At 39.5% G+C, this 14,468-nt stretch overlaps 2 protein-coding genes across 2 annotated transcripts in view; one reads left to right on the forward strand and one right to left on the reverse strand.

Annotated features, from left to right (window-relative positions):
• prkci (protein kinase C, iota) overlaps positions 1–12,079 on the forward strand; it is a 46,315-nt gene extending 34,236 nt beyond the window's left edge. The window contains exons 13-18 of the mRNA XM_082512859.1: positions 50–137; positions 3,943–4,068; positions 4,422–4,501; positions 4,705–4,794; positions 10,107–10,222; positions 10,332–12,079. Coding sequence (XP_082368985.1) covers positions 50–137; positions 3,943–4,068; positions 4,422–4,501; positions 4,705–4,794; positions 10,107–10,222; positions 10,332–10,419 — 588 coding nt within the window. The 3' untranslated portion in view covers positions 10,420–12,079. The remainder of the gene's footprint in view (positions 1–49; positions 138–3,942; positions 4,069–4,421; positions 4,502–4,704; positions 4,795–10,106; positions 10,223–10,331) is intronic.
• LOC309693535 (polyhomeotic homolog 3) overlaps positions 1–14,468 on the reverse strand; it is an 82,893-nt gene that overhangs the window by 57,939 nt on the left and 10,486 nt on the right. The window lies entirely within an intron of this gene.

Consider the following 14,468-nt stretch of genomic DNA (forward strand, 5'->3'; position numbering starts at 1 on the left):
ATGATCTCACAGCTGATGATCTTTCTTTCTTTTTTTTTTCTTCTTTCAGGAGGGCTTGAGACCTGGCGATACGACGAGCACTTTCTGCGGTACCCCCAATTACATCGCCCCCGAAATACTCAGAGGAGAGGATTACGGTGAGGATTACGACATGGAAGCACTTACCAGAAATGCTATCTAATTCTGCAGTTAGAAAGTGTGTGAGGCAAAACTGGGTTTATCTGCACTAACACACTCAAGTTACATTATATATAAACAATTCAACAACTGTAGACAAACGTAGGAACACATTTTCTTTGGATACATATTAGTTTTTTTAATTTAGGATATATGTAATTTATTTAAATGGTGCCCGACATACAGCAGTGATCTTAGTGCACAAAGGAAAACTGTCACCACTGTCGCCAATACCCCACAATACACAAGCCAGGTATCTTACACTGTCACCATAAACCAGGGCTACTAGTGGGTAGTGATTGGTAGAAGAGTTTTTTGCAACCCCTGGGTTATTTATTTCTTGGTTTTAAAAAAAAAACAAACAAAACAAAAACACCTAGCTGAAATTTGTGTATGGTTCTGCATTGCAATATAAGCGTGTGCAACCGTCTTTAAATGTTTTCCAACAGTTATTGAAGCTGTTATTTAAATCAGCTCTATTTTCAGCAAATGTAATGATAAAGTGCATTAAAAGTTTCCTAACTACACCCTGAAAACAAGTTTTAAAAAGCTGTTTTCTCCTGGAAGTTGCTCTTTTAGCACCATCTTTGCTGTTGGGGATTTCTCAACTAATCTAATCTGGGTAATTCAGGACTCCTCTAATGTCTCTAATGGTGAGGCACACCTATTTGCAGGATGGGCTTAATGTGAGAGGGGGAAAATAGGAGTGAGAGATGTTCTGTTACTCATGTAGTCCTCTAACTTTCTTTCTGAGGTGTCATTTTAACCCCTCAAATGTAGCAGAAATCACATTCTGCCGTGCCGTTAGCTTGTCCACATGGGGATTTTTGGTCAAAGTTATGGTTTATATAGCATCCACACCCCTTGATGAAAAGTAAAGACCCAGTTGGGTGACATTTAATGTCTAAAAACGGTAGTTTTTAAAGTTAAATAGCGTGCTTGTCTGTTTCTCTAAATCTGCTGACCTCTGCCTGTGTATGTCTTACTTGCCTAGCAGCCATTTCTGTCTTCATTCAGCAGCTATTCAGTTAATGCTACATTAATTCAGTTAATTTGCGCGGTTTAATTATAAAGTTGAGAGACAGCCCAAAAAGAAATGCAGTAAAATGTAAAAATGTGCAGATACATTTGGGGGGGGGGGGGGGGGGAAAGAGGCATTTGTAATATTCATTGAATCACAAAGAAGCAGATTGAGGAAAAAATTAAGTTGTAAAACAATTTTGTGAAGAAAAAGTTTGAGATTTTGAAATGCTGATTAAACTTCAGTAGTACTAACAGTTGCTAACACAATGGGTTTGTTTGATAACATTAACTCCATTCTTTAACACTGGTTCATCTACAAAAGGCATTTTGTAGAGGCAGCCGTGCACTAACAGAAGTAGCTCGACTTGAACGGACAGCTTTATTCTCACATTTCGTCTTTATTCTTGAAATTTTTACTTTATTCTCAACATTTGGACATAATGATGAATTAATCATAAATAAATACTGCTCCATCTAAACTCATATAAAGAGTCCAAATTGTGTGAAGCTGGCAACTTAAAGCATCTCGTAGTTCAGATGTACTTTCAGCTTCTCGGTGAAATATCAGTTTCTACATCCTCAGTGCTGCGTGTTCGACTATCCACACACGCAATGCTGTAAAAATAGAAAAGCCTCCTTGGTCACCAAATGTGGTGTCATGGCAACAAATTTTACAGTTAAAAGAAAAAGTTTTTGATTGTTTTTCCCTCCTTTATTTAAAAAAAAAAAAACAACACATATGAGCACAGCAGCTGTTTTTAGACACAGTAGGAACAGCACACGTGTGAATAATGAAATTAATGACGGCTGGGTTTGATTTTAGCTGCTCGCTCAGCTGTCGCGCTGCCGAGGCTGCTTACAACACCTGCGCTCTTCATACTGTGATGGCTGTAGTGGGAAAGTTGTTTTGTTTTTTGTTTTTTAAATGGGCCGAACGGCAAATTGTGTGGACATCAGAGTCACAGCAGGGGCATGTGTGATCCAGTGTAGGTCCACCATTGTTCTGAATGTGATCCCTTATCATTCAAACTGTTAACCCGATCAATGAGATGATTATACTTCACTGACTCCACGATGATCACACCTGCTTGTCTTTGTGTACAGAAAAACAAATGTCAGGCCCTTTTTGGGGTTTTTGGTTGTTACTTATGAAAGAAATCAGCAAAAAACAAATTCACTGGGTAAATGCATCAGTTGTTTGTTTGAGTAGAGGAAGTCATGTCAGATCTGACCTTTTTTTTTTTTTTTTTTTTTTTTTTGGGTCTTTATTTTTAGTCTTTACACAGAAAACTGCGTTCCAGGGTTTTCTTTCCTTATTTTAATAATAATTTACATACATTAAATTATTTTTAAGTTTAAAAAAAACTTAATGAAGTCAAAGACTGCATATAAAAGATGGACTTTTATATAAGGGGCGACTCGTGTGGCTGCAGAAACAAGTCAGATTGTATATATGATCTTCACATATTTTTATCCAGAACATGAGAGGAGGGTGTAGTTTAGGGAAGGTCTACCTTGTCCCTCAGTTTTTTGGTCTTCCCCTCATTTATCATGTCCGGTTTCAAAACATCAAGATGGCGATAGCCAAAGGAATCAGTTTGAGGATGCCACAATGGCATCTAAAATGTTCTGTTTTCTCTTTCATGTCTGCCTTACTTGTTTTACAACTTTCACATCATTACGGCTTCTTTTCTGTCGTTGTTTTGACAGAAATTTTGAATTCACAGAAATTTACCCTGAGTAGATTTTAAATTTTAAGTTGTTTTTCAGCTCTGTCTGTTTTCTTAACATTAGGGAGATATGGATATTTAATGTGATTGGAGGATTTCCTCCTTGTAAAGAAGAAACTGGAAGTTGTTTTTTCTGTAGCCACTTCCATTTTCGATCCAGTTTCTGGTTGGCAACATATCAGGATTACTTAAGCTTTGTTATATCCCATATGTTGTGCTGCTCGCCTCACATTCATATTGTGAAAATGTATGCAGTTTACATTAAAAACATCCTTATATCTCCATGTTTGCCCTTCTCCTTTCATGCTTATGTCATCAAGTCTTGTCCTGTTTTAAATCACATAGTAACACTACAGTCTTCTGAAATCTGTGATGTGGAGCAAAACCAGATGTTTGAAAGTGCTGTTACAAGTGAAGTGACAGCTAAGATTTGGTGAAACGATGCAGCTGTTCAGTTCCAATGCACATGTGCCAAATTCAAGGCCCGCGGGCCACATGTCTCTTAATTTTTAAATACATTTGGCTCGCTCCGTTTTCTCAGCTGAGGATGAGGTTGAGCATCTTATTAGCACTATTAGCATTATTTTCTTGACTAAGTATTATAAAGACTACAGTACTTGTTTCTAGACTAGCTTAGAGCTTTATGTGGACCAAACTGTAGGTGAGAAGGTGGTGTGAGACATACAAATGAATTTACTGGAAATGCATCTGTCCTTCATTTTCTTTCAGAGTTAAACTGATTGTGACATTCCTGCCCTAATGGCCTAAAAAAGAAAGAGAGAGAGAGAAGTAGGCAATCTGAATAATGTTCTTGTTGTCGAAGGTGTGATAATATACAGAAACCCCCACTTTTAAAGTGAAGGTGGTTGCTATAGTAACCCTGACATGCTGGTGTACTTTGAAGTTTTGTAAGTGGCAATTAAAAGTTCCTCCTGCAGTTGTCGGTCATTTGTGGTGTTTTGGCGTTTCAAAGCGTCAGAGCTGTAACGTACGATATGTGTGTGTGTCCCAGGGTTCAGCGTGGACTGGTGGGCACTAGGCGTGCTCATGTTCGAGATGATGGCGGGCCGGTCGCCCTTCGACATCGTCGGCAGCTCCGACAACCCTGACCAGAACACAGAAGACTACCTCTTCCAAGGTAACAGCGTGCTTCTGCGGTTGGTAAAAAAACTGCTGAGTTCATGCAACACCTTCATGTCGACACCTTTCTATTGGCTTCTCTCAATACCAGGAACATGCCATCTGTTACAGAGAGAAGTGTGAAACCATGTGTCCCCCCCCCCCCACCCCATTATTTTAGTATAAATAGGGTTTTATATTGTGTTTGTTTCTTATAATTAACAGTGAGGTGGGTTAACAAAAAGCTTCATATCTTGGGCTGCTGCGAGCATACCCAGCAGGATTGAACTCATAACAGCAGCAGTGTTGGCACCATCTTATCCTCTCCTCTTCTTGTCCACCCCTTGACCCCTTTTCTGTCACCTCCTGCAGTAATATTGGAAAAACAGATCAGAATCCCACGCTCGTTGTCAGTCAAAGCTGCCAGCGTCCTCAAAGGGTTCCTCAACAAGGTAAGAGAGGGTCTGACAGGCCTGTAGCAGTGCCACCTCTTACTGGCATTTTTTTTTTTTTTTGGGGAAATGTATCCACTTTCCTTCCCAATTCTTTCTTCTCACTTTCTCCACCTTTCTTCTCGGGTATTGGACTTGTTATCTTTCCCTTCCACCATAGTCTCCCACCGTCTCTCACCCTCTTCTCGCTCTCACTCCCACAGGATCCCAAGGAGCGCCTGGGCTGCCACCCTCAGACGGGCTTTGCCGACATCATGGGCCACCCGTTTTTCCGAAACGTCGACTGGGAGCTCGTGAGTGATTCAATTTCATCCTCTGCTTTTCTCAGTCAGTTCTTTCAAATGAAGGAAATCAGCATTGGTGCATGTTGGATAGGTCAAAATAAATCCATACAATCGATTGCGGGGGAAAAGGGGGAGAAAAACAAGAGCTGCCGCGAGACCGCAGAAGGTCAAATCTGAGTGCGCAGGGTCGCCGTCTCCTGCGCTCTTTCTCCTGCCCTGCAGGTATAGACGCTCTGTCAATACTGAGGTTATTAGCTGTGGGGTGAGACTTGTTTCTTTGTGAAGAGCAGGCAGCTGGAAACAGACAGGCCAGGCAGAAGACTGACAGCAGCAGATACGATTACTCACTCTCTCTCTCTCACACACACACACACACACACACACACACACACACACACACACAGGAAGTTTAAAGACGGAGAGGAAACGAGAGGGGACGGATCACACGGGGCCGATATGTCGATCTCTGCATGTCCGGATTGTCGAGCAGTGATTCATGTTGACGAAGAAGCCATTAACACTCTAATTTCAGCGCCGCTGTTTACAAATCGTTTCATTCACAAATTTCGGCATGATTACTGGAACCTCAGAGAAGCTCGTAGGTTGGCTCAGATATCGCTGATGCTTTCTCTGAAGCTGCGGTTTGCACTCGTTGCCACTAATACTGAAAACCACATGCTTGACTGGATTCTTGCTATGACTGGTATTTGTGTCTGTGTATAATCCTTATTTATAGTTTATGCCTGAAAACCAGTATGAGTGTGAATACAAATGTAGAACGCAGTGCAGGAAATGAAGATGTGGACCTGTATTTACAGATGTTAGTCACTTGTTTGGTATCTCGAAATGACTTGTAGAAAAAAAAATACCGGTGAAATTTAAACTAGGGCTAAAAATACTTCGTTATTTCTGTTGCTTCCTGTTATCAGTTTCAGCGATGAGTAAATTATCACCCAGGAGTCTTTTTAGGTTCCTGTTTTGACCCTTAGAACCATGAAATGAGTGTCAGATGAGACTCACGGCCTCATGTTGATATTAGCTTCAACCTTACATATGAGCGCATGAACGAATGAATAATGTATGTATTGTTAATGTATCCAACTGAAGGACTGATGAGCTGATGGGGCCCGAACTGTGCTCATGGATGAGCTACAGCAGGGGTCGGCAACCTTTCTGATGATGAGTGCCATCTAAAATTTCCTCAGAAGTCAATGTGCCAATGTTATGCAATCATAACGCCCTATATTAACAGTTACACATTATATCGAACCACTTTATAGAATTATATTTGTTTGCAGATGTTTGCAGCTATCAGCAAATACTTATCAGCTATTTTGAAACAAAAAAAGACACTTTTTATCCATAACAAGAACTCCATAACAGCAAATGAACTGTACAACAGAAAATCCAAATGCTATTTATGGTCTTCCCACAACAATAATAAGAAAAATAAACTGAGCCAGTTCAGTTTATTTATTATTGTACAGTTCATTTGCTGTTATGGAGTTCTTGCTGCGCTGAGCAGAGAGCTCCTGAAGCTTTTGAAGTGTCAGAATGTGGAAATTTCAACATTGCTTGAAAAAACTGCCAGCTAGCAACGTCCCTCTCACCGGTAGGCTAAGTTATTTTTAGCCAATTACAAGTTGAATCTGGTAGTTGGGGTTGTTAGCTCATTAAGAAGCCAGTATGGCACAACTAATGTGTCTATGCGAGCTAACTTGCGATGTGCACCACTGGCGCGGCCATTTATTTTTTATGCACCTTCTCAGATTAATTCACTGTGTGTCGTGCCCGGGGCTGGACTGGGACAAAAAAACAGCCCGGGCATTTTGACTAGAGACCGGCCCACCAGGTATTGAAGCCTTTGAATGAAAACAAACGCTGTTGTGACAGTGATGTACACTTTCTTGTTGGTATATGTATGATTTCTATACATTTTATGTCAGATAAAAACTTTGGTTGTAAGATTCAGATAATTATTTATTAAAAGCTAGATATTTTAAATGAGAATAAGAAAGTATTTCTTTGTGCCCCCCTTTACCTGTTAATGTCCTACCTGGCCCCCTGGCAAAACTTGGCTAGACCCGCCCCTGCACAGTTACCAGCTGTCAGCTACTTAGAAAAAGATCCTGGGGTTATTTGTCTCTCAGAAACAGTTCATAGCTTTCCTTCAACTCATTCATGTCACCTAAAAGGTAAACCTGTTTCTCCATCACCTGTTCAGTAAGGACATCTCCTGGTTTCATCTTCATGTTTCCCTCTCACCACATATCCAAACCGACATCATGACCAGCAGCTTTATAGCTGTGGCTCCAGCAAACATCAGCTGATAGTAGAAATTAATATTAAATAAATTCTAACATCAGCTGATCAAGCTTAAACGTGCTGCTGTTGTTTAGCGCGGTTTCCTCTTTCTGGCGCAAAGTGGGCGATAAACAAACAAGAGAGACGATCAGCTGATCATTGATCAGTTTCATGATTGAAGTAGAAACAGGAGAAAATATGAGAGAAGAAGAGGCAGCTGTGCAGCGTAAACACAGAATAATTCCAGCTTTGTGTCTTTTTCATTGTAGCTGAAGTCCGGGACAAACTGTTCCTTTTCACCTCAATAAGAAACGCGTAATATTTTCTCTGAATACCAGACGATTCCGTTTTTTAATGGGATGGTTGACAACTCTACTAATTAACCTTATGAATAAAATAAAGTTCACTATCAGTAACATCATAGCACCCACCCAGCTGTATAGAAACTCCGTCATGCTTGTTAGTTCGCAGTACGAGTTATTGTAACTGACTAAAAGTCAGCACAACGAAAATAAACTCAACCTAAATTTGTTATGTATCTGACCCAGATAGATTGCAGGTCATAACTTCTTACCTGAAGTTCAGTTCACCTGACACTCGGACCGGCGGCCGCCTCTGGTCTCTCCTCCTCCTGCCTCCCCTTTCTCTCATCCACCTGCTGGCCTCTGTGGAAGCGCCGCCATTGCCACCACCAAACAACTGAGTTATTTTTTCACATTGACCAGCATCTGGCCAATCCACCACCTCTCATTGTTTATACCGTTACAAAAAAAATAAAATAAAAAAAATCGGCACATAAAAACGAAAAATCACCAACAATGCCTGGTGGGCCGATGGCCAGTCCAGCTATGGTCGTGCCATCAGTTAATGAAAATGACAACAATTGGAGGGGGAGGGGGGGGGCGGAGTTTGATATGCCAACTGATAAAAAATGAAATCACATAAAGTAATGACAAAGATGAGGCAAACACGACTTAGTGTGATAAACTTTGTTTCTGAACACTTTTATTGAACCTTCTTTATTTAATTTATCTGTTTTACTTACCTGTCTCTGTTGTTTAAGGAAAAATAAAATTAATTAATTAAATAAAATTAATTAATTTAATAATAAATAATTTGATTTTATGTTAAGTTGTTTAAGGTAAAGGATGAAAGTGAATTTTGCAGTTTAGGGCTAATTGTGTTTAATACTATTTGTTTTTGGGTTTTTTTACTTAATTAGAATGAAATTATACTGTTGTGGTATTTTTAGCGATGAGAACAAATCTGTCATATCTGAATTTGCTGTCACGTATTCGTCGTACTTTACTAAAAAAAGTTTACATTTTCTACCCATTTATAAACGTAATTAACTCTCAAGTGACCTCATCTAGAGTCATTTTGGACGCCCGCCACATGTTTATATGCGTTGTGACATTTTTAAATTGTAAAAATACTAACCTACCTCCAATATCTTAAATTTCTCATATGAAATTGGCCCATTGATGTGGCATGGATAATGGAAAACTGTGTCATCAAAATATTACTCTGCACAACATGCATATATTACAGACACACAAGATATCTTTACCCCTTGAAAGCCTGTTAGGAGTGAGCCTTGAAGCTCTTTTGTAGAGTGATCAGCTTCTATCATATTCTGTCAATACTGTGTTAGACCTCACATTTATTGATTTATTATAGAGGTCAAGGAGAGGGGTCTCTGCCTATGCAGCTGCCTATGGAAAAACCCAGAAACCGTTCAATGGGCATCCAACCCTCGTCTTTATTGATATACCAGGAGGTGGTCAGGAGTGATGTGTATGCTAAACAGAAGCCTGGAAGCAACAAAGGATTAATAAAGCACCCTGACTGTGAAGACTTGATTGTAATTTGTTGATCAAAGTTAGTTTCGAGTTTGGTGTTAGGCTCCCAGCAAACTGTAATACACAGTTCACTCAAACACACCTTAATAATTAAAACAGTCTGTTATTGAAAAGAAAATACAGGAAATTTATATTTGACTAAATTTGTAAACTCTCTCCAGAGAAAACGACATTTAAGTACATCAGAACATTTTAGAGTGTTTCATAGATAAAGACAACTCTTAAAAGCCATTAAAAGCATTACTGTATAAATTATAGTATGGTCATTTAAGTGTTAAACTAATCCAGATTAAATCTGCTTTAAATCTTTTAAAGAAGACAGAGCACGTAACATCAGCTTTATCTGCACAGACAGACAGACAGACAGGGCAGCTCGCCAGGATCACCATGACCTCTTTTCCCTGTTTGGTCTGGAGCTGAGACCCAGCACTCGGTCAGAGTGTCTGGAGGATCAGCTTACAACCCTCCCACCCCGTTTCCCCCAACGCTGATGTTTGCCCCGCAGTGTGCTCTCTGGCCTGCAGAGGGAGCAGTTATTGCCCTCCAAACAAGTGCAGTAACACTCGGGACAGAGAGCTGCACGTACACTGTGATAAATGAAACCACAGGCAGAGGAAATGAGTGGAAGTCCCTAATAAAAGTTTTTACTCTGTGTTCAAATTTTTTCATATATCTGTACCTGAGCTGAGGTGATGCAAACATTTCCCCGTTGTGGGATCAATAAAGTCTTATCTTATCTTATCTTATCAAATGCTTTTGAGTGGAGAGGACGTCACTCAGGCCTGATTACAGCTGCGGGAGAGCTTATCCTCTCAGAAATCCTGTTGGACAAACTCATATACAACCTTGATACAGTCACTATTTGAAGCTTCTTAATAAGACTGCAAACAAGGATTGTTTCCATTATTCACAGATTATTTCTCAATAGATTCATCTCTTAGTGTATGAAAAATATAGTCACAGTTTCTCAGAGACCAAACAGATGCTTTGAAATTAGATTTTTCTGGCCACTCTGAAAAGCTCTTTTTTTTTTTTTTTTTTGGTTAATCAATCACAAAAATACTTGCAGATTAATTTTCTATTAAGCAACTAATTGGTTATTTAAAGAATTATTTAAAAACTGGGTCCTACCTTCGTCCTTTGCTTTACTTCCAGCTGGAACATAAACAGGTGGTCCCTCCGTTCAAGCCCAACATCTCAGGGGAATACGGACTGGACAACTTTGACGCCCAGTTCACCAACGAGCCAATCCAGCTCACGCCTGATGACGAGTGAGTCAGCGCTTCATTTTGTGCTCATTTCCTGTTGCAGCCTCAGTTTTCTGTCGATTTTAACCAACTTTTTGATCTTTTCTCCTCCATTTTTTTTTTCCTTTTTCAGGGACGTCGTGAAGAAGATCGACCAGTCTGAGTTTGAAGGCTTCGAGTACATCAACCCTCTGCTCATGTCGGCGGAAGAGTGTGTGTGAGGGGGCGTGGCGTCTGTGCACACGCACACCACACCACACACACACTCATGCACGTGTTTACGTGGCGTCTCAGTGTCTTCAAGCTGCATGTTTACGAGACAACCCGATGACATCCACCTTCTGTTCGAGGGCCGCACACATGCACAAGTAGAACGCTTATTTGCCAAATTGAATCTCACACTCTGCCATTTATAGCCACTTGTCCTTAAGCCTACCTTCTTTCTTAATTATTTTTATATCATGTAAATCTGCACTGATATCAGAAATATCTCGTCGGGGCCTCTTTGTCGGTGGCCAAAGTGACTGCTAAGTTCTTCCAGTGTCGCTGTATGTGTGGGGGGGTGGGGGGGAAGAGGCACGGCCCCCTCCCGACAGATGAACTGAGCTTCCTCTTCTTCCAGCTGGTGGGGTGTTTTCAATCCATATTTTATTTGTACATACATGAAAATACTAATGAGGATAAACGTTAGACAGCGACTTTTTAGCTTCAAGCCAGTCGGACAGCACTGACATCTTAAAGTTTTTGGAATTAGCTTTGTCACGACGTCCCCCGCCCTTCTCTGTAGAAAAAATAATAACACTAGCCTTTAAAAAAAAAAAAAAAGAAAGGAAAAGAGTAGAAATGAAAAAATAAATAAAAACAATATATTTTTCTCATGTTTTGTTTACCATTTGTCAAAGTGTTAAATGTTCCAGCCCTGAGTAAAAAACAAAACAAAAAAAACATGAATGCTCAACGTCTGGACGGTAAGGGGCTACTTCAGGTCCCTTCTTCCACAGTGAAGGAACCGAAGCGGCAACGTAACACTAATAACAAGGAAATGCTCTCAAACAGTGAAATGAAGACGCTTGTTCTGGAAAAATGGCACACGATACCTGAAAGCTGGAGCACGGGTTTTTATCTTTCTGCGCGGGGGCTGTTGGTGACGCTCACATTCATACAGAACCAAAAACTAAACACATGAAATGTCTTGCTGGTACGTATTAGAGGGTACAGAATACGTAAGGAAGATGTGCTGTCATAGAAATATATATATTTAGATCCCCCTCTTATTTTAACACTTTCTAAAAATTTATGATCTGTTATCAGTCTTTCTTTCTTTGGTATTCATTCCATGTTTGTCTTTTTTTTTTTTTTTTTTGTGCTGCAAATCAAATATTAAAAGAAAGAAGAGCTCAAAAGAGCAGCGGACCGCACCGTGAAAAGGTTTTAAAGCTGTAACCCATATCCACTGGACTCAGTTTTTACCATGTTCGGCCCACAGTTTATTTTCTGAATTAGATATTTTATAAAACTGTTAAAAACATAAAGCATAATAAAGACTCGCTCTGTACCCGCAAACTGTAAGCGGGGGTGCACAAACCTCCAGGTCCTCTGGCGGAGCACTCTGATCTGTTACACTTGTTACTGTTGCTTTGTTGTTTCTTTCTTTTGTGGATATGGTTAGTTTTGATTGTTTTTTTTGTTCTTTTTTTTTTTTTTTTTTAATCACTACATTGATTCCAAAATGTTACTGGGTGATCCCAATGGAAACACTTTTTGTTGTACTTGTTGTGTTTTGAGGATGTTTGCCATCCACAGGACACTGGTGAACTTTATTATTAGCGTTCAGAGAAAAAAAGAAAAAACAGACACTAAAATAAACATTTTATTTCTCTCCTTGTGGTAATATGTGTTTGTTGGTGTGGCTCTGTCTTTGGTTTAAAAGGCACTAGTAAGTACAAAAGAAGCGGAAATAAATTAGAGCTCTTAATGAATTATAAAGATACTATTTAGGAGGAAAAGCCTTTAGTACGTTCAATGAAAAGCAAGAATTAAAAAAAGAGAACTAGAGGAAGTGGGAGTGAATGCAGTACAGGGTTCAGAATTTCATTTTTGTGCATCAGATATTGATTGTGGTTAAAAATACAGCAACGTTTCTACTGATTTGTTTGATTCAGCCACTAAAAACATATATGTAACACTTTTTGTCCCTTGGGTTATCTTCAGAATAGTTATCATGTGGTTCAGAGGAATAATTAATATTCAGTACGAGTTTTCATTTCCCTTTGAGGAGCTTTGGCAAGTAGATCTCCGGTGACGTCACAGCAACGTCACCGCTGCTCACCGTGCAGCTGAGGATTCAGATGTTTTGATAAAAAATTTAACACGGTTGGGAGTTGGTTTTTTGTGCCAGGGATGAAACGCTGGGTATCTTTGCCTCTGCTCCTTTTCTCTCTACATTTTTTTCCTTTGAGTCTGTCTCTCACTGGTCCCTCTGATTACATCACTCAGACATCAGAGACCCTGGTTAATGATGGAAATAAACCTTTTGGTTCTTGGAGGTGCATCATTTTACTCTGTAAAGCATGTACTTTCTGTTTCATATAATTTAGTTCATTTCACTTTCAGTCAGTGTGAGTGAGTGTACTTCAGCGGTTACACACCCACACACACATTAACTGATAGTTTCAGTATTGCATACAACAATTCCCATCATCCTGCTATAAATTAATCTCCTGTTCTTGAGTATAACCGGTGGTCTGCACCCTGTCATTCTTCCATTAATGAAGATGTCTGGTGATTATACACTGATAATGATACGCCTACTTCATCGAGAGTCTAGACTTGGTTAGATGTAACGTTATTTCTCTTAACCATGGAAATAATTCTGTCATCATCCACTTCAGTCGTCCTCTGTGGTTTTTCAGGCCTTTCAATGTTGCTGAATTGTCCAGTGCGTCCATTCTTTTTACAAACGTACACCAAACATCAAATTTATTCATTCAGATAATTAATGACAAAGAAAAATGTGATTCGTATAAACAATGTACACCAATCAACTAACTTTTATTTGACCTGATTCAATTACATTTGATATTGTACATGTATAACAAAATTTACACATTTAATTTAAAGTGAGGATTTTGAGCTCTTTCTCTTTGAGCTCTTTTTTGCTCGCTCTCTCTCTCTGATGGGTTTATTTGATTTATTTTGGTCTTTAAGCCTAACGATGGCGTCCCTCACTTGTGCTCTCATTTGTTTGAAGCTCACATTGAGAATTTAAGTGACAATTTACCAAATGCAAGCTTAAACCCTGAAATCAACTCGTATTTTGTCACTGAGTAATCAGGGAACCAAGATTATTATTGTGATCTAAAATTAAACTAAAACTAGATGTGAAAAGAGAAAACTTTCAAAAATTCTATACAGTGACCAAATTCCAGATTTTAAAGTGGTTTTAAGTGGATGAACAACTTGTATACTTTGAAGTAGAATAATACCATTTTTCACCTGTTTATTTTTCGCAGGCACGTCGTAGACTTTTTAATCTGAAACCCTTTCTCAACCTTATGCAGTCGTAAATTTCATATCGCTGGATTCAGCACAGCTGGACCTCTTCATCAAACCCCGGCTGGTGTTTTTGTGATGGTCCCAACCAAATCTGCCTGCAAATAATTAATTTATTTTTATTAATGACAAATATGTTAATGCAATAACCAATTTCACATGTGGGAGAGAATATGAAATACTATGTTATGCTTTGTTATACTAGAAGCAAAGACAGGTAGATTCTTCCTTTTGGGATTTGTGTGTGTGTGTGTTTAAATCCATCGAGTAGTTGTGAAACTTTGGCAATAAAAGTTGTAATTGAATAAATAAAGTATGCTGCACCAGTGACACCCACACTGGAGCAGTTTTTCAGGGTGGCTCTTGCACTAAAGAGGATTTTTCTTTCTTTGGTGCACTCTTGGGCTCATGAAACATCACAATGGGACTTTTCACTGCTGCCCACTCCCAAACATGAGCTCTCACCCACACGAGTGTCTGGAGAGAAGGGAAATATACTCGAGGTGCAAGGTTGTGCTCTTTTACTCCAGCTCCCTGTGGCTCTGATGGTCACATGACTCCTCTTTGACTTTTAGAAGGGTCTTGTCATCCCTAGTGGGCTAAAAGGTCACGAACACAGACAGCGCTGTGCGTTAAGAGGTGAAAGTTAGGTCATGGAAATAATGGTGTGTCAAAAATAATAAAATATATTGATTAGTGTGCTGCAATAGCTCGCACA

The sequence above is a fragment of the Aulonocara stuartgranti genome, assembly GCF_965226115.1.
Source record: "Aulonocara stuartgranti genome assembly, chromosome: 18".
Taxonomy (NCBI): domain Eukaryota; kingdom Metazoa; phylum Chordata; class Actinopteri; order Cichliformes; family Cichlidae; genus Aulonocara; species Aulonocara stuartgranti.